We start from the raw sequence: 17,554 nt of genomic DNA, 5'->3' as shown, positions 1-17,554 counted from the left end.
CAGCAGGAGGCATCTAGAGCTACTGGCCGCCCACCATCTGGGCTGTCCCAGGAACGCTTCCTCTGTCTTTCTCCCACAGGCAACTGGACAAGAACCAAATCAGCTGCATTGAGGATGGGGCTTTCCGCGCCCTGCGAGGGCTGGAGGTCCTGTAAGTGGCCAGGGGTGGGCTGGAGTCTCCAGCCCACAAGCCCCATGTGGGGCGAGGGTGTCCCCAGGTTCTCTGCATTCACCAAGGTGCTGCAGGGACATCCCCAGCATGCCACTGCTCTCCTGAGGAGAGAGAGGCTGAGCAGGGGTCTGGTACCACTCTGGTGGGGCTGTGCTCCAGGGTTGAATCCTGCCTTGGGGGCTTTGCCTGCCTACAGCTGGCTGTGGAGGGGAGAAGCCTTGGGGGTTTGGGCCATCCCCACCCCTCGCTTCTCCATCCATCCACCCTGTGCTGGAGGTGGGTGGGAGTGGTGCTGTCATTTCCAGGGGTTTGGTGCCATGTGGACCATCTCATGGTCCCGTTTATGGCCTGGCCACCCTCACCTTCTGCCTCTGTCTTCCTGCAGGACCCTGAATAACAACAATATCACTTCCATTCCTGTGTCCAGCTTCAACCATATGCCCAAGCTGCGGACATTGTGAGTGCTGTGGCTGTGGGGGCAAGCGGGACCCCCTGGGCTGGAGCAGGATGTCCCCAGCTCTGCTGCTGGTGTAGGCAGCTCAGCATTGCAGGGACAGCATTGTGGGGAGGGAGGGAACACCTCTGGAGTGTGTCCCAAAGCACTGCCTAGCGAGGTGGCCCTGGCAACCGGTGCAGATGCTCTTGGGCTCCTCCATGTCCTGCTCTGTATGCTCCGGCTGTTGGGGTGAACCATGTGGGGGCAGCCGGAGGGCAGGGGGTTGGGCAGGAGCCGTCCCGTGGCTGCTGACTGCCCTGTCTGTCTGCAGCCGCCTGCACTCCAACCATCTCTTCTGCGACTGCCACCTGGCCTGGCTTTCGCAGTGGCTGCGCCAGCGCCCCACCATCGGGCTTTTCACCCAGTGTGCTGCTCCAGCCCAGCTCCGTGGCCTCAATGTGGCCGAGATCCAGAAGAACGAGTTCAGCTGCTCTGGTGAGGGGGGAAAAGGGAGGCAGTGGGTGCCAGAGCAGGGACACAGGTTGGGATGGACAAAGCCTGATCCATCAATGCAGCCCACCTCCACTCCCTGCCACATGCTCCAGCTCAGAGCCTGGATGCATGTTGTGGGTTCAGCTCAGGTCAACACCATTCCTGGTGCAGGGACAACATGAGGACACCACCACCCTACCAGTGTGACAAAGGGTGCATCAGTCTCTGCTCTTGGAGCTGTGTGCCTTTTGCATGGGGCTGGGGCACTCTAGAACCTTGTGCACCTGTTGAAGGTGCCGAGCTGTCACCAGGGTCCCTTCCTCTGGGGTCCGGCCACTCGCCCGCCTGGCCCAGCTCTTTGCAATTCCCATGCTAGCTGCTTCCCTGGCAGGACAAACGGATCCAGGACGTGCCCAGTTCTGCAGCTTGTCCTCTGGCTCCTGCCCAGCCATGTGCACTTGCAGCAACGGCATTGTGGACTGTCGGGGCAAGGGGCTGACGGCCATCCCTGCCAACCTGCCCGAGACCATGACAGAGATGTGAGTATGGCCCCACACCATCACCATGGGCTCTGGGTGGCTCGAGGCTGTGGGGGTGTGGGGTCAAGCCCCACGGCTCAGCTGTTCTGTGGGGTGGCAGGTCTTTCTTGCCTTTCTCCCATGCTGCCTAGATTTAGCCCTGGATTTAGCTGCATTAAAAATGTAAATAGAGAAATAATCTCCTTATGGGAATCCAATTATGGTGCAAAGCCCCTGCTGGGACGGCGCGCAAAGCATGTAGGAGGCAGCAGGTGCCCCCAGACCCAGAGTTCTGAGGAGATGTTTCCCCCCTGCCCCTGACAGCCATCATGGTGCCCCCACCCATGGCACCCCTCTCTGATGGAGAAAGCCTCAACCATAGATTTCAAGTTGTCTCTAGAGTGAAGGGTGCCACTCTGTTGGGGTGACATACTGCAAGCCTAAAGGTCTTGCAGCCTCCCGTAGCTCTGTCATTGGGGTGCTGGGGCTCGGCCAGCCCTACAGCCCACATCTCTCTCCCTTCTCTTCGCAGACGCCTGGAGCTCAACGGCATCAAGTCCATCCCCCCAGGTGCCTTCTCCCCCTACAAGAAACTGCGGAGGATGTAAGTGTGCAGCCCCTACCAGGTCACCACAAACCCCAGCACCCTTTACCCCACTGGCCACTGCCATGAGCCTGCAGCCCGCAACTCTGACAGGCATGGGGCACTTGCCGTGACATGGGTGCCCCACATGGCAGGACTGGGATGGATACTTGGATACCACCTGCTCTGTGTATCGAGTGCTGGGAGTGGTCCCCTGGACCCAGCGGAAGGATAGGGAATTGGGGTGAAAGAAGGAGGGACCAGGCCACCTTCTTCCTTTTGGGTTTCAGAGACCTGAGCAACAACCAGATCTCCGAGATTGCCCCCGATGCCTTCCAGGGGCTGCGCTCACTGAACTCCCTGTAAGTGCCCACCCCCCGGCCCCGATGTGTGTGGGGTGCTGTGTCCTTTGAACTGTGCCCCACCCTGCTCCCCCATCTCTCTCACACCAGCCTTTTTCTCCCAGGGTGCTGTATGGCAACAAGATCACAGACCTTCCCAGGGGTGTCTTCGGGGGACTTTTTGCCCTGCAGCTGCTGTAAGGCACCAGTGCCTGGATGGGATGCTCTGCAGGTCCCCAGCACCCGTGGTGCAGTGAAGGGAATCCCCAGACTCACCTTCCTCCCTCTCTGCCAGGCTCCTCAATGCCAATAAGATCAACTGTGTGCGGGCAGATGCCTTCCAGGACCTGCAGAACCTCTCGTTGCTCTCGCTGTATGACAATAAGATCCAGAGCCTGGCCAAGGGCACCTTCACCTCTCTGCGGGCCATCCAGACCCTGTGAGTTTCTGTGCCAGTTCCAGTTCCCTGGACGGGCACGTGCTTGGGGGGAAAGCATCTCAGCATGTAGCCATGGCTGGAGCTGGCAGTTGCCCAGCGTCCCTGGCGGTGTGTCACCCGCTGTTCCCGGTGCAGGCACCTGGCCCAGAACCCCTTCGTCTGTGACTGCAACCTGAAGTGGCTGGCAGACTTCCTCCGTGCCAACCCCGTTGAGACCAGCGGCGCTCGCTGTGCCAGCCCCCGGCGCCTGGCCAACAAGCGCATCGGCCAGATCAAAAGCAAGAAGTTTCGCTGCTCGGGTGAGGGCCATCTCTGTCCCATCATAGGTGCCCTGTGGCGTGGCTGTTCTCAGCCTGGTGTCTGTATGCTCAGGGCGCTGATGTGGTTTTTTTTTCCACAGCCAAAGAGCAGTATTTCATCCCAGGTAAGAGGAGGGGCCACGTCTGTGTGCATTGTGCCCTCTCAGCCAGGCTGCCTGCGGGTGTTGTGCCAGAGCCCCACAGTTTGGCCCAGCAGGACCACGCTGCTTTTCCCGTTATTTCTTGTTGATGAGTTCCCAGGTGCTGCAGTCACAGGAGTGCTGGGTATCGGGATATGTGTTGCAGCATCTCCTATCTGGATCTTATCCGGGTGGGCACAGAGGCATCCCTGGGGCCTAACTCTGTTTGCTGGAGGGAAGAGAGTGGTGGGCAGTGCAGTGTGCCATGTATCCAGGAGAAATATCCCTGCAGGTCAGCTGCTGCGTGAACAGAGCAGTAATATGAGTGCAGCAGTTGGGACGAGGGAAGCTGGGAAAGAGAGGAAGCCTGGCTGGGGGGTGTGGGAGGATCGGAGGAGAGGAGGGCAGATGCCCACGGGAACCTACTCTGTCCTCGCTGGCACACAGGGACAGAGGATTACCAACTGAACAGTGAATGCAACAGTGACGTGATCTGCCCCCCAAAGTGCCGCTGTGAATCCAGTGTAGTTGACTGCTCCAATCTGAAGCTCACCAAGATCCCAGAACGCATCCCGCAGTCCACTGCTGAGCTGTAAGAGACTCCTCCCTCCCCCCCTGCTTTCCATCCTGTAACCAGAGCATCACTGGCACTGGGGTTTGGCTCAGGGTTAGGGCTGTGCCAGGCCCTTTGCAGCCATCTGAGCTCTTTTCCCTGCCACCCACGCCAGGCGTCTGAACAACAATGAAATCTCCATCCTGGAGGCCACTGGCATCTTCAAGAAACTCCCACATCTGAAGAAAATGTGAGTATCGGGCAGGCACAGCCCCATCAAGAGTGCCCGGGAAGGCCCAGAGGGGGAGCATGGAATGGGGGGCATGTCCTGACCCAAGGGTCCCCCAAGGGACTGAGCATCGCGGGGTACTCAGTGGGAGACCGAGGTGAGGCGTGGTTCAGGATGAGGTTGGGGCAGAACCCACTGTCCCAGCCTGCTCTCACCTTTCCACAGAAATCTCAGCAACAACAAGGTGTCAGAGATTGAGGATGGGGCGTTCGAAGGGGCGTCCTCTGTCAGTGAGCTGCACCTCACCGTCAACCAACTGGAGTCTGTGCGGAGTGGCATGTTCAGGGGCCTGGACGGGCTGAGGACCCTGTGAGTCTCCGCTCTAACATGGGGATGGGGATGTCCCTGTTCCTTGCAGCCCTGCCCTGCCTGTGGTCCCAGACTGGTGCTGTGGGCATCACTGCAGGGCCACCTCGGGAGTGCCTTACCCCTCCGCTGGTCATATCCAGAGCTTGGGGGGCAGCTTTTTGCTGCTCAGGGGCTGGCTTAGACTCGTCCTGCTGCCTGGCAGTGAGGTGGGCAAAGCCCAAGCACTCCCAAGGTGGATTTCCCTCAAGGCACCTGCCCAGGTCATCAGGTTCCCTCATCCCCTTCCCTCTGCAGGATGCTGAGGAACAACCGCATCAGCTGCGTCCACAACGACAGCTTCACAGGGCTGCGCAATGTCCGCCTGCTCTCCCTGTATGACAACCAGATCAGCACCATTGCACCGGGAGCCTTCGACACGCTGCAGTCCCTCTCCACGCTGTATGTCTCGGTGGCCCCAAGAGGGGTGCTCCCAGACTGTCTCCATTGCATTGAGGGCGCAGGGGGGTCCCAGGGCCTCTCTCTCTGCCTGGGTGCTGCTCAGATGATGCCCTCATGCTTCTTTCCATGCGCAGGAACCTGCTCGCCAACCCCTTCAACTGCAACTGCCAGCTGGCCTGGCTGGGGGACTGGCTGCGCAAGAGGAAGATTGTGACAGGGAACCCACGGTGCCAAAATCCTGACTTCCTCCGGCAGATTCCACTCCAGGACGTGGCTTTCCCTGACTTCAGGTGTGAGGAAGGTAACTCACAGGCCCCATGGCAACGGGGCTAAGGGGTAACGGGTGCTCCTCCTGGTCTAGCACTGCGCTTCTTGTCCTGGCACCATCTCTGCTCCTGGGATGATCAGCAGTGCCCCACGGCAATCTGGTAGCTCAGGGGGGTCTCTTGGCCCATTAATGCCCTTCCCTAGTGATGCATGATTTTCCTTCCTGGTGCCCAGCCCTTCAGGCTATGCTTAAATACCCATGAGCTCCTCTGAAACCAGGATAGGAGTTTGCACCCACTGCACCGTGTGGCCCGTGTGCGTAGGCAGGTCCGTGCTGGCAAGTGCTGTGCCCTGGGTGCTGGCAGGAGCAGCTGTGTAGGCAAAGTCCACCAGATTTATCCTGCTCCTTCCCTCCCTCCCTTCCCAGCCCTGCACACGCGCCGGAGCCAGGCAGACGGAGCAGGCGGGGAGCACATGTGTTGAGAGAAAAGCTTTTTTAAAAAAACTTTTTAAATTTAGAATAGCTTTTGAGCCCTCTGGAAAATATTTACAAACAAATCATCATTTCTTCTGCTTTCCCTCCTCCACCACGTCAAAGACTGAAGGGTTGCATCCTGTGCCTTTCCTACCAGTGCGAGATAACATACGGTTGTCCCCAGGATGCCTTTCCCACAGGAGCCCAGTGCTGCAGCAGGGAAGGGGGAGCAATGCCAGCTCCTCCGGCTGCTCGGTGCAGTCACCTCTCCCTCCAGTCTGCGTCTGGGAGATGGGTGAAGGAGGTTATTTCAGGAATATTTGCAGGGCTGAGCCCCTTCTTCCATGCCCTCCTCTCTGCCATCCCTGGGAGTGCATTTTTCCTTGAAAACTGTGAAAATCAGAGCAGCATTGAGCTGGCTGGTTGCATCCGTCCTGGTGGGGTGGGCAGTTTCTGGGTGTAGGAGTGATTCCTGACACTGCTGACTCAGCCAGGCTGGGGCTGTTCTCCGCGAGCAGACTGCCTGCAGGACCCTACTTTGCGGGTAATGGGAGGTGGTTGGCATGGGAGGGGAGCAGCCCTAGGTGGGTGCAGAGCACCAGGTTCAGTGTCATGTGGTCCCTGAAGGCTGGGCACTGGTGACTTTGTGTTTTTCTGTGCCTGATGCAGGTCAGGAGGAGACCAGCTGCGTCCCCCGGCCCCAGTGCCCGCAGGAGTGCACCTGCCTCGACACCGTTGTCCGCTGCAGCAACAAGCATCTCAAGGCCCTGCCCAAGGGGATCCCCAAGAATGTCACAGAGCTGTGAGTGGTGGGCAGGTGCCCAGGTGCTCTCTCTGATTTCCAACAAGTTTGTGGAACTGTGCAGATGGTCTCTGCTGCAGGGTTGCAGGCGTTGGGGCAGAGATGCACCCTCCCACAGCTCCATCCCAACTGGGTTAGTGGGAGCAGGAACCCCAGCCAGCCTAAGGACTGTGTCCAGCCCTGACCCCTGAGTGAGGGCTCAGAGAAAGTCTCTCTGCCTACTCAGGGCTCCCAAGAGTGATGTGCAAAGGGTGTTGGCGCAGCGGCTGTATCCCTGCTCCTTGGCCCTGGGGAGTGGTCAGCAGAGGACAGCCAGCCCCTGCAGCTGCAGTCCCCGTGCAATCCAGGGCTCTGTGGTCCCCAGCAGCTTGTCATGAGGACACGAACAGGGCCATCCAGTCTCTGACAGCTCCCCAGCCCCTCTTTATTGTTACCTCTCACTGTGGCTGTCAAAGGGATACTCAAGCAGCTGTGCCAGGTCTGGATGTGTGGGCACCACAATGCTGCGAAAGAGGCTCTGCATCTGTCTGGTTTGGGGGACAGCAGCAAGTCCTGTGTGCAGGGGGTGTATGCTCTGGTTGCTCACAGGCCTACGTATGCCACTCCCTCGTACCCCTGCACTGTCTCGCACACCCCTCCTCTCTCTGCACCCTCCGCTCTCTCTCACACATGCCTTGGGAATGCTTACGGCCGCCCACGCTTAGATTGGATGTGTAAATGCAGTACATGGCTGCCTGCACTCGCACATGCAAGCTCCTGGGAGACCGTCCCTGGGGACATGTGTGCAGAGCCCCTGGGTGTGCTAGTGTGCTCACACACCGACTCTACCACAAGTCCCGGGGGTCCCCTGAGAGCCCTGCAGGCCCTGGGGTCTGGGAGAGAGATGCTGGAGAACAAAGTCCGTAGGGGTGTCTGGACGGGAGGAACGGGAGGGTGAGGCTTCTGACTCCTTCACCACTCCGTGGTGCTTGCCTTGCAGCTACCTGGATGGAAATCAGTTCACTCAGGTCCCGGGGCAGCTCTCCACCTTCAAGTACCTGCAGCTTGTGTAAGTAGCCAGGAGCAGGAGCCCAGGAAGCTGGTGCCACTGCTGAGACCTGTGGGCAAGGACAGGGGCTGTGCCTGTGGTGTGTGATCCTGAGGATGGACTGGTTGGTGTGCGAAGAGCTCCACTGTCCCTCTGCGTTCATATTCTGCACCAGGACACAGCTCGCTGGCAGTGATCCTCATCCCCTGGGTGCTCACAGCGTTTGCTGGCACTGGGCACAAGGCAGAGTGGGGACAGTGGCATTGCTGTCATCACCGTGTGTGACAGCCCTGTGGCTCCCTTGGAGGCCTCTCTGTGCTACTGTTCACACCCCATTGCAGCTGAGCAGGCGAGGGAGCAGCAGAGGGGGACAGGGTCCAGCTGGCTGCAAGCCTCGGGGTTTCTGTTTTCCAGTGATCTGAGCAACAACAAGATCAGCTCCCTGAGCAACTCCTCCTTCACCAACATGAGCCAGCTCACTACGCTGTAAGTGTGGTTTCTGCAGAGTGCTACACCAGGCTGCATCCTGGCTGAGCTGGGGGGGAGCTGTTCCCAAGGGACCCCAAAGCTTGGGCAGTACTGGGGACACCAGGGTTTTCCCCTCTTCCTTGGTGAAGCTGTGGTTTGAGCTGGAGTTCACGCAGGGGGATCATGCAGCCCAGCGTGGGCTTTTTCAGTCTGCATAGTGGCACCCCCGGTGCTGTGTTGCCTCTTTCTTCCCTTCCACAGGATACTCAGCTACAACTCCCTGCAGTGCATCCCTCCACTGGCCTTCGAGGGCCTCCGCTCCCTCCGGCTGCTGTAAGTACCTACTCGTAGCCCTTCTCACAGCCCCGTATGGCCCTTTCTCTGCTGCTGCCTGTGTTCTCATGTCCTCTGTGCCTGCTTGAAGCTGGGTCCAGGCAGGCAGGGTACAGGCTGCAGGAGGAGAAGTGAGGGAAGATGCATCATCCTCTTGAAGTAGGTAGTGCATTTTCAACAGAGACTGTGGTGGGGTACAGCTCTGCCACCCCCACCTGGACCCATGGGATAGGGCAGCCCAATTGGTTACAGTCCTTGCTGCCCACCCAGGAGTTGCGGGCATCAGAGGACCCTATTTTCTGCAGGTCTCTCCATGGCAATGACATATCCAGCCTCCCCGAGGGTATCTTCGCAGACGTCACTTCCCTGTCCCACCTGTGAGTATCTTCCACTCCACAGGGCTCAGAGCTGGACACAGGTTCAGGAGACCTTTAAAAACCATGGGGCTCAGACTAGCTTCTCTAGGGGCTGACCCTCTCCCTCTCCCCTTGGCTGGCATGTGGGGCGGTGCTGTGCTGTGCTTGCCCTCCCTGTGCTCAGCCCCCAGGTCCAGGTGTGCAGCTGAGTCTCCCAGTGCTGTTGGGATGGTCCTGCAGTCCTTGCTGGAGGTGTTGTGGAGTCCCCTTACACTGCCAGGTCCCTGAGGTCCCCTAACACGGATCAGGCCATGCAAGGTTACTGGCACAGCCATGGGTTTGCAGGGGCTGCTCTCGCCCATGCCAGCATGTCATTAGCCGCCTGCTAGGGTGCTTCCATGCAGCAGCCCTCCCCAGTCTGTCATCAGGTATTGTCCTGCCAGTGGCAGTGTTTCAGCCCCTCTTTGAGGGAGCCTGTACCCCAGTACCACAGCCCTGTACCCACCGCACAGGGCAGAGATTCAACTTTGCTCATGGTGACTTTCTGATCCTTCTGTGTCTGTGCTAAGCCTTTCCCACCTGCCTGCTGGTGGCATGTTCTGCTACTGTCATCCTGGTGGTCTTGGGCTGTTCCTCCAGCCTGTGGAAAGCATCTTGATTCTTGAGCCTCGTCTCCCTGCATTTTTTGGGAGAAGCGGTTTAACTGCTTGGTCTCATCTTCCCTGGCTCTTTCTTCACTCATTTCCCTCCCCTAAGCACAGTGCTGTCTTTGCAGCTGCCAGCTGGTGCTGCAGGTTTCTGCAGGGCTGAGCTGTGTCACCAGCCGGCGCTCTCGGTGCTGTAGGAGCAGGTTTGTTAGCCCCAGCGGATCCGCACCCCTAACTGCCTGCCTTCTGGGTGGCCATCACCTTCCTTCCTCACAGGTGCTGGTCATGCCGACCCTCCATCACTGCTGACCGCTGCAGTGAAGGAGGATGCACAGAGGCATCCAGCCCCGCAGCCTCCCACGTCATCTGCTGCTTCCTGACCTGCTTTGCTGCAGAGCAGAGCAACCCTCTGTGTCCCCTCCATCCTCCTCCCCTCTGGGAGCAATTCTTTGCTATCCCCACGAGCTCTGGCTGTGACCTGCTCCCTGTCCTCAGCAGCCCATTCCCGTGTCCCTGCCTTGCAGGCTTGTGCAGTAGAACCCATGCTGACCCCACAGCTCCCATCCAGTGGTGCTGTTGTTTCTCCACAGCCTCCAGGTGCTTCTGCTGGGTTTGCATCTGGCCCAGACAGCTTTACCAGAGAGGGACTCTCGGAGATTTCTGTGTGGGCAGCCGGAGCAGAGCCCCAGCATGGAGCTGTGAGGCACCACACAGGCTGTGGGGCTGGTGGGAGGGTGGGCTAACCGGGCAATGATGAGGGGCTGAGTGCCCCAGTCCTTCCACCATAGGCTGCACCTGTGGTTGGTCCAGAAATGGAGCACTGGATCTCCCCATCACGTGGCAGCTCAGACAAGTGATGGAGCCCTGTGCCATCTCAAGATCTCCAAGCCCAGTTCTGTCTGTGCGCAGTGGTTGCAGTTTTGCCCTTCTTCCCCCTGCAGAGCCATTGGGGCCAACCCCCTGTACTGCAGCTGCAACCTGCGTTGGCTCTCCAGCTGGGTCAAGACAGGGTACAAGGAACCAGGCATCGCCCGCTGTGCTGGGCCCCCTGACATGGAGGGCAAGCTGCTGCTCACCACACCTGCCAAGAAGTTCGAGTGCCAAGGTGAGAGGTGCTCAGGCTGTCCGTCCATGCCTTCCTCAGACAAAGCAGCAGGCATGATGGAAAGTCAGGCTGCCTCCTGTCCCGCACCCAGCAGAGCAATGCTCTGTGAGTACTGGGGACTCCAGCATTCCATTTGTTGAGCTGCCTTGTGGAGGAGTGGGACCAGGGTGCTTCTATCCCCTTACCTGTCTGGTGGTACCTCCCATTGCTTGGTGTACAGCCCCTTGTGGCTGGGTCTCTGCCTGCCATGTCAGTGCCCACTCACGGATGCCTCCCCATCACTCCACGCGCTGATGGTCATCTCCACACCTCACATCCCACAGGCCCACCTGCCCTGAGCGTCCAGGCCAAGTGCAACCCCTGCCTCTCCAGCCCCTGCCAGAACCAGGGCACCTGCCACAACGACCCCCTTGGCTCCTACCGCTGTGCCTGCCCCAGCGGCTACAAGGTACCCTGGTCCCAGGAGTCCTCAGCGCGGGGGCACCCATTCCTGCAGAGGGGGCTCTGCCATGCCCGCAGGGCTCACTGCCTGCAGGACCATCCCTTCTCCTTGCACACTGCAGAGCCCTGCCAAGTGGGAGAGGGCAGGGCGAGCAGGGGACAGTGCTGTGGTACCCTCCTCGCTCCCACCTCTCCCTCCTCCAGGGCAAGGACTGCGAGGTGGCACTCAGTGGCTGCTCCTCCAACCCCTGTGCCAATGGGGGGACCTGCCAGCCCCAGGAGGGAGAAGAAGACGGGTTCAGGTGAGTGCTGGATGAGAACCCATGAAAGGTGGGTGTTTAGAAAGCAGCATGGAGCCCCAGTACCCCACAGAGGGAAAATCTGGTGCCTCTTCCTCACCTCCTGCGCACACCCTGCGTCGTGTAGCTGGGATATTGGATTCACCCAGTGGCTCCAGCTAATGCTCTCTGCTCAGTGTAGCCCTGCCTGCATCTCCTGACAGCACAGCACCCAGCAGAGCTCTGCTTCTCCGTGTCCTCCAGCCCTGGGATGAGGGCATGGGGTTGAGGGGATCCCACCACTGTGGGAAGTATGGGGAAGCAGAAGGCAGTGGGATTTGGGGCTGGGATCTGGCTGCTGCAGGAGGGCTGGCTGTAGGATGGGCAGGATGCGATCCTGGGGGCGCTGCTGCTCCCTGCAGGGCTGCTGTGCCCCCATGCAATCCTCACTACCCTGAACACTTCACACCATTCCGGGAATCGGGGTGCAATTAGTGGCTTAAAATAGATGGCAGGCTGGGGGCGAGGAGGTGGGCTGTGCAGCCACTTGCCTCTCTTCCTCCGCCCAGCCCGCCCCACTGAGTGGTCTCTCAGCCTGTTGTCGTGGCAACTCAACATCCTTGATGTGTGTTCCAACCGGTGCTGCGTGCTGCCACCCTCCTCTGTGCCCAGTGTTTGGGAGGGGGCACCGAACTCTGTTTCTCAGAGCCTCTCAGCATGCATTCATGCTTCACAGCCAAGATGCTGTGCTGGTGTTTTTGGGGGAACCACCCTGAAATGCTCATTTACCCCACCCCGATGCTGCCCTGTGGCAGGTGCCTGTGTCCGGTGGGCTTCGAGGGCCCAAGCTGCCACGCCGTCAGTGACCCCTGCAAGGAGCACAGCTGCAAGAATGGGGGCTCCTGCATGCCTGGTGCCACCAACTACACCTGCCTGTGCCCTGACCACTACACAGGTACCCAGCGTGGGGGCTGGCCAGCCCCAAACCTTGTGAACCTGGCAAGGGTTGTGCCCAATGCTTTTGCCTTCCCACTGAACATAGCTGATGGCTCTTTTGTCTGCTGTCCCTGTGCCCATCATCATGGCCTCTGGGTTTGTCTGGGCCCAGCCCATGTCCTGGGATGCCCTCACTACCTGACTGGGGCGGGAGCTGCCTCTGGCAGAGCTGAGCCCTGTGCCTGTTGTGGATGAGAGCTGCGGCCTCGGCAGCTCCCTGCCTTGAGCTGAGCCCCCTGTGAGGGCCTCTGCCCAGTGGGATCCAGGGTACCCTTTCCAGTCTTGGAGCTGCTGGGCACCCCATGGCACCCCATATTCTGCTCTGCAGGGGATTTCTGTGAGCAGCTGCCGGATTTCTGCTCAGCTGAGCTCAGCCCGTGCCAGCACGGCTCCACCTGCATCTCCACCAGCCAGGGGCCCAGGTGAGCCCCGCTTCCGAAGTCGTTTTCTCTTGGCTGCCTGGCAAGGGAGATTTGCTTTCGGGGCCCGCAGCTTGCAGGCTTGTGAAGAGCATGGGAGGAAGGGATGCCAGGAGGAGCAGTCGCACACTGGCACAGGGGGGAAGGAATGGGCAGCTCTGAGCCCTCTGTCTGCCCCAGGTGTGAGTGTGCGCCCGGCTATGTGGGGAGCAACTGCAGCGAGGACTTCAATGACTGCCAGGACCACCGGTGCCAGAACAACGCCCGCTGCCTGGACGAGGTGAACGGCTACTCCTGCCTCTGCACTGAGGGCTACAGGTACCAGCAGGGGAACAGCAGGGATGGTTACGTGTCACTGTGCAGGAGGGGCCAGTCCTGGCTACAGTGTCCGTCCATCCATCCATCCATCCATCCATCCATCCATCCATCCATCCCAGTGCAAGGAGTGGGGCTGAGAGCGTGGGTCCCCCGGAATGAAGGCTGAAGTGAGTCAGCATCCCTGGACAGGGACCCTAGGACAGGTCTCAGCATACAGGAATCTTTCTGATTTTGCTGTCTGGGAGCCTTCTCAAGGACCCCAAAACAGTGGGGTGCTGGCAGAGCCCCATGGGGCAGCGGGCAGGGGTGAGCTGCTCTCCTAGCCCCATGCTCAGCAGCACCCTTGTCCCTGCAGCGGCCAGCTCTGCGAGATGCCACCCCGCACCATTGGCCAGCTGGGTCTCTGCGAGCGAGCCGAGTGCCAGAACGGGGCTGCTTGTGTGGAGCGGGGTGCCCGTGCCCTCTGCCAGTGCCTGCCTGGCTTTGGTGGCCCCAAGTGTGAGAAGCTGCTGAGTGTCAACTTCGTGGACCGTGACACGTACCTGCAGTTCACCGACTTGCAGGACTGGCCCCGGGCCAACATCACCCTGCAGGTGAGGGCTGGGGGTTGTGGGGGCAGCAGGGGATGGTATTGGGGGTACTGCCCTGGGGCTGTGGTCTCCTACCTGTCCCTGTGCCAGGTCTCCACGGCTGAAGACAATGGCATCCTGCTGTACAATGGCGACAATGACCATATGGCTGTGGAGCTGTACCAGGGCCATGTCAGGGTCAGCTATGATCCTGGCACTCACCCCAGCTCAGCCATCTACAGGTACCTGCCACCCCTTCCCTGCTCACCAAGGACCACCCCCCTCGCATTGCACAGGCTAGGGGGGTCCCTGGTGACCCAGTCCTCCCTGCCAGTGCCGAGACCATCAATGACGGGCAGTTCCACACTGTGGAGCTCGTGACCTTCGATCAGATGGTGAACCTCTCCATCGACGGTGGTAGCCCAATGACCATGGACAACTCGGGAAAGCACTACACGCTGAACAGCGAGACCCCTCTCTATGTTGGAGGTAGGACAGGGGCTTGGGGGTGGTGGGGGGCAGCCAGGCATGCTGACAGCCCTCTTCTCCTCAGGGATGCCTGTGGACGTCAACTCGGCTGCGTTTCGCCTCTGGCAGCTCCTCAACGGCACCAGTTTCCATGGGTGCATCCGCAACCTCTACATCAACAATGAGCTGCAGGACTTCACCAAAACACGGATGACGCCAGGAGTGGTGCCAGGCTGCGAGCCCTGCCGCAAGCTCTACTGCCTGCATGGCATCTGCCAGCCCACCGGTGCCCAGGGCCCCGTCTGCCACTGTGAGCCTGGCTGGGATGGACCCCACTGCGACCAGCCCCGTGGCGGCCCCTGCCAGGGGCACAAGTGAGTGCCCCACTCCTTGGCTGCCCCACAGCAATGGCCTTGTCCCTGTTGGCTCCCCGGCACAGACCCATCTGCCCCACTGGGTGTCCTGAAGCAACAGCACTGCCTCATAGTGATGGTCCTGACCCATTGGCTGCCCTACAGTAACCCACCTGCTCTCTTGGGTCTTTGGACACCCCACCTCATTGGCTGGCTGACCCAACTGCCCCAACCCATTGGCTCATTGGCTTCCCATTCTTCATTGGCTGCCCAACCACACCATCCTCACTCCATTGGATCAGTAGCTGCCCCTTTGTCATTGGTTGCCCCTCTTGCCCCTTCTCCGTGGGCTGTCCCTCCACACTACCCTGGGACTGGGTCAAGCTGGTGGTGCTGTGCCATGGTGCTGCCATGCTGTGCTGGTGATGACATGCTGTGGCACTGCCGTGTCAACACCAACATGCTATGGCAGTGCCATGCCGTGCCACTAGCACTAAATCATGCCAAGGCTGTTCAGTCCCAGAGCCATACCAGAGCTGTGCCGTGGCAGTGCCGTACTGTGCCATGCTGGCGCAGAGCCGTGCCGTGCTCGGCGCTGGTGGGCTGTGCACGCCGGTGCTGCACCATATCAGCAGGTGCCTGATGGTGCTGGGTGCCCACAGGTGTGTGCATGGCCTGTGCCTGCCCCTCGACGCCCTCTCCTACAGCTGCCAGTGCCACGAGGGTTTCCAGGGTGCCCTCTGCAACCAGCCCGCCGAGCCACCTGACCCCTGCCGCCACTGGCCCTGCGTCCACGGTCACTGCCGCCTCAGTCCAGGGGGGCAGCCCACCTGTGAGTGCCACGGCGGCTACGACGGAGCCCTTTGCGACCAAGGTGGGTGCCAGGGAGGTGGGTGCCCAGGGCGGGCAGCCCCATGCCAGGATGCCGGGCTGAGCATTACTGTTCTGCAGAGCTGGAGTGCCGCGGGGAGCCCATACGGGACTACCATCAGGTGCAGCGGGGCTACGCCATCTGCCAGACGACGCGGCCAGTGTCCTGGGTGGAGTGCCGAGGGGCCTGCGGCAGCCCGGGCACCGGCTGCTGCACTGGGCTTCGGCTCCGACGCAGGAAATACGCCTTCGAGTGCAGCAACGGCGCAACCTTTGTGGAGGAGGTGGAGAAGCCCAGCAAGTGCGGCTGCAGCCAGTGCCTGTGAGCAGCCACCGGCCCTGGAGAGCCGGGGGGCTGGTGGGGAGCTACCCCCAGAGCCAAGGACTTCGCTTTACCCCGTGGTCCCGGTGCTGCTGTCTGGGTGTTCCAAACCGCCGCTGCAGCAGAAGAGCCCAGCGGCGGGTAGAGCTGTTGCATCTAGAGGGGTGGGAGAGGAAAAAAAAAAAAAAAAAAAAAAAAGGAAAAAAAATACCCCACAAACAAAGCAAATATGTAGATAGAGATTTTTTTATGAACTGCAGCTATACAGATGTGTGGATATGGGGCAGGTGCTGTGCCTCGCTGCTCCGTGTCCACTCCTTGCAGCGCTCTGCCGTGGAGGGCAGTGCCCGTGTTCTCCTGTGTGTCCCTCCCCAGCAGCCTCAGCCCTTATGTCCACCTGGAGCTGGAGCAGGGGGCTTGATGTGGCAGAGCCTCGTGGGCCATGGTGACCCAGCGCTGGCAGAGGATTGCAGCCTGCAGCTGTCATCCTCTTGTCCCACCTCGCTGTCCTCTCCTCCAGCAGCCCTGACCTCCCTGCTGAGGACTGCCATTGCTGCCGTGGAAGCTGCAGCGAGCATCTCCCCGGGGCCGTGACTGGGGCGCTGAAGCCCAAAGTGCCCCAAATAATTTCATCAGCTCCCTGGCTGCAGCCTGACCTACTGGCGGCACTGCCTGCTGTGCTTGCTGGCTGTGCTCTGGGGTGCGCGGCTGCCGCCTGTCGCAGTAGTGCTGGGGCTATGCTGGGTGGAGCAGGATGGTCCCAGGCACACTGAGTGGGTCACAGGGGGTGGGGCACACGTGTCTGGGGGATCCCAACCCTGCCCTGTGCCACAGGGGACCCAAATAACCCTATCTTGGCCAGGTGGATCTGCTGAGAGTTGGGAACCCCTTTTCTCCAAACTCAGCCTGGGGGGCTGCTGTGCATCTGGGCAGAGGTGCCCTGTGTCCCACTGGCCCAGCCAACCAGGGCAGGAGGCTGCCGGGACAGCTGGAGTCTGCAGTGTCCCTCTCTGGGGCTTCAGCCATGTGGGTGCCAGGGCCGGGTGGAAGAGGCTGAAGATGCCCGAACTTGGAGGTGACACTGCTGCCAAGGCAGGTCTCGCTGGACTTGTGTGCCAGTGCCCAGGCAGCACCTCTCCACAGCCTGCAGTGCCAGGGGATGCACTGGTGTAGGAGCAGGAGCTGCGCCGGGGCCAGTGCAGTGCGAGGAGCCTGTACCACGGTACCACACGCCCAACCTCTGCAGCAGCATCACTTCTGCATCTGTGGGGGCCAACGATGGTGGGGGCCCGAGCTGGGACACTGCGCACGGAGGGACAGTGGCACCACATCACCCAGGTGAACAAACTCATTCCAAGGCTGCAGCCCGTGGTCCTTCCATTGCAGCACTCCAGCACATCAGCTTCAGGTCTGCACCGCCAGCTGCAGCCAGGCTCCGGGCATCTCCATCAGGTGTAGCCAGCTCCGTGGGCGCTGTCACCATCCCTGCTCAACACCGGCATCCAGGACATTCCCACCACCACAGGGATGTGTTTCTGCCACAAACGCCCTCTCCACAGGAGCCCCCTTTGCCCCACAGAGGAGCTGGGATGCGTCACATTTTGCCCGTTGCCCGACTGGGGCTTGGTTGTGTTGTGTTTCTGTTCTTGCTGTAAGCTAACCGCTAAAGTATCTCTTTATACAGAATACTTACAGATTCTAATATATATTTGTATTTCATTTTGTTATAGTATTTTTATATGTTTGGGTTCAACAAATGATGTTTTCTTTTTGTTTACAGATGCTACTGGGCAGGAAAATGACGGTGGCTTTGTTTGGCCCGTGGGGTTTGTGTGTGTCACTGTTGAAGACGCTGGTTTGTACTAGGCTGGCGAGGGAGGCGCTGAGCATCCTTCCACTGGCAGAGGCTGTCTTGTTTTAGGAGATGTTTGGTATTGTCTATGTTGTCTTCCATGTGAACATGACATTTATTCATTCAGAGGCTTGGCCTCTTCTTTCCTGGAGGAGAGAAGGAGCAGCTGGTGATTGAGA

General features: G+C 59.9%; 1 protein-coding gene across 2 annotated transcripts in view; it reads left to right on the top strand.

Annotated features, from left to right (window-relative positions):
• SLIT1 (slit guidance ligand 1) overlaps positions 1 to 15,680 on the top strand; it is a 63,004-nt gene extending 47,324 nt beyond the window's left edge. The window contains exons 6-37 of one of the 2 annotated variants that reach the window (XM_054072102.1): positions 80 to 151; positions 558 to 629; positions 940 to 1,103; positions 1,492 to 1,639; positions 2,151 to 2,222; positions 2,492 to 2,563; positions 2,668 to 2,739; positions 2,838 to 2,981; positions 3,117 to 3,280; positions 3,382 to 3,405; positions 3,868 to 4,012; positions 4,149 to 4,223; positions 4,428 to 4,571; positions 4,866 to 5,009; positions 5,144 to 5,310; positions 6,421 to 6,553; positions 7,533 to 7,601; positions 7,995 to 8,066; positions 8,310 to 8,381; positions 8,687 to 8,758; positions 10,326 to 10,489; positions 10,813 to 10,937; positions 11,135 to 11,232; positions 12,024 to 12,163; positions 12,533 to 12,626; positions 12,804 to 12,941; positions 13,297 to 13,534; positions 13,622 to 13,752; positions 13,845 to 13,999; positions 14,064 to 14,352; positions 14,994 to 15,205; positions 15,283 to 15,680. In XM_054072102.1, the coding sequence (XP_053928077.1) occupies positions 80 to 151; positions 558 to 629; positions 940 to 1,103; positions 1,492 to 1,639; positions 2,151 to 2,222; positions 2,492 to 2,563; positions 2,668 to 2,739; positions 2,838 to 2,981; positions 3,117 to 3,280; positions 3,382 to 3,405; positions 3,868 to 4,012; positions 4,149 to 4,223; positions 4,428 to 4,571; positions 4,866 to 5,009; positions 5,144 to 5,310; positions 6,421 to 6,553; positions 7,533 to 7,601; positions 7,995 to 8,066; positions 8,310 to 8,381; positions 8,687 to 8,758; positions 10,326 to 10,489; positions 10,813 to 10,937; positions 11,135 to 11,232; positions 12,024 to 12,163; positions 12,533 to 12,626; positions 12,804 to 12,941; positions 13,297 to 13,534; positions 13,622 to 13,752; positions 13,845 to 13,999; positions 14,064 to 14,352; positions 14,994 to 15,205; positions 15,283 to 15,527 (4,126 nt within the window). In that variant the 3' untranslated portion in view covers positions 15,528 to 15,680. Of the gene's footprint in view, positions 1 to 79; positions 152 to 557; positions 630 to 939; positions 1,104 to 1,476; positions 1,640 to 2,150; positions 2,223 to 2,491; positions 2,564 to 2,667; positions 2,740 to 2,837; positions 2,982 to 3,116; positions 3,281 to 3,381; positions 3,406 to 3,867; positions 4,013 to 4,148; positions 4,224 to 4,427; positions 4,572 to 4,865; positions 5,010 to 5,143; positions 5,311 to 6,420; positions 6,554 to 7,532; positions 7,602 to 7,994; positions 8,067 to 8,309; positions 8,382 to 8,686; positions 8,759 to 10,325; positions 10,490 to 10,812; positions 10,938 to 11,134; positions 11,233 to 12,023; positions 12,164 to 12,532; positions 12,627 to 12,803; positions 12,942 to 13,296; positions 13,535 to 13,621; positions 13,753 to 13,844; positions 14,000 to 14,063; positions 14,353 to 14,993; positions 15,206 to 15,282 lie in introns of both variants that reach the window. The other variant, XM_054072101.1, reaches the window with a different exon arrangement.
• Positions 15,681 to 17,554: the final 1,874 nt, after the last annotated feature.

The sequence above is a fragment of the Cuculus canorus genome, chromosome 7, assembly GCF_017976375.1.
Source record: "Cuculus canorus isolate bCucCan1 chromosome 7, bCucCan1.pri, whole genome shotgun sequence".
NCBI lineage: Eukaryota > Metazoa > Chordata > Aves > Cuculiformes > Cuculidae > Cuculus > Cuculus canorus.
Note: the sequence above shows the minus strand (reverse complement) of the source record. Positions and strands in the feature narration are given on the sequence as shown.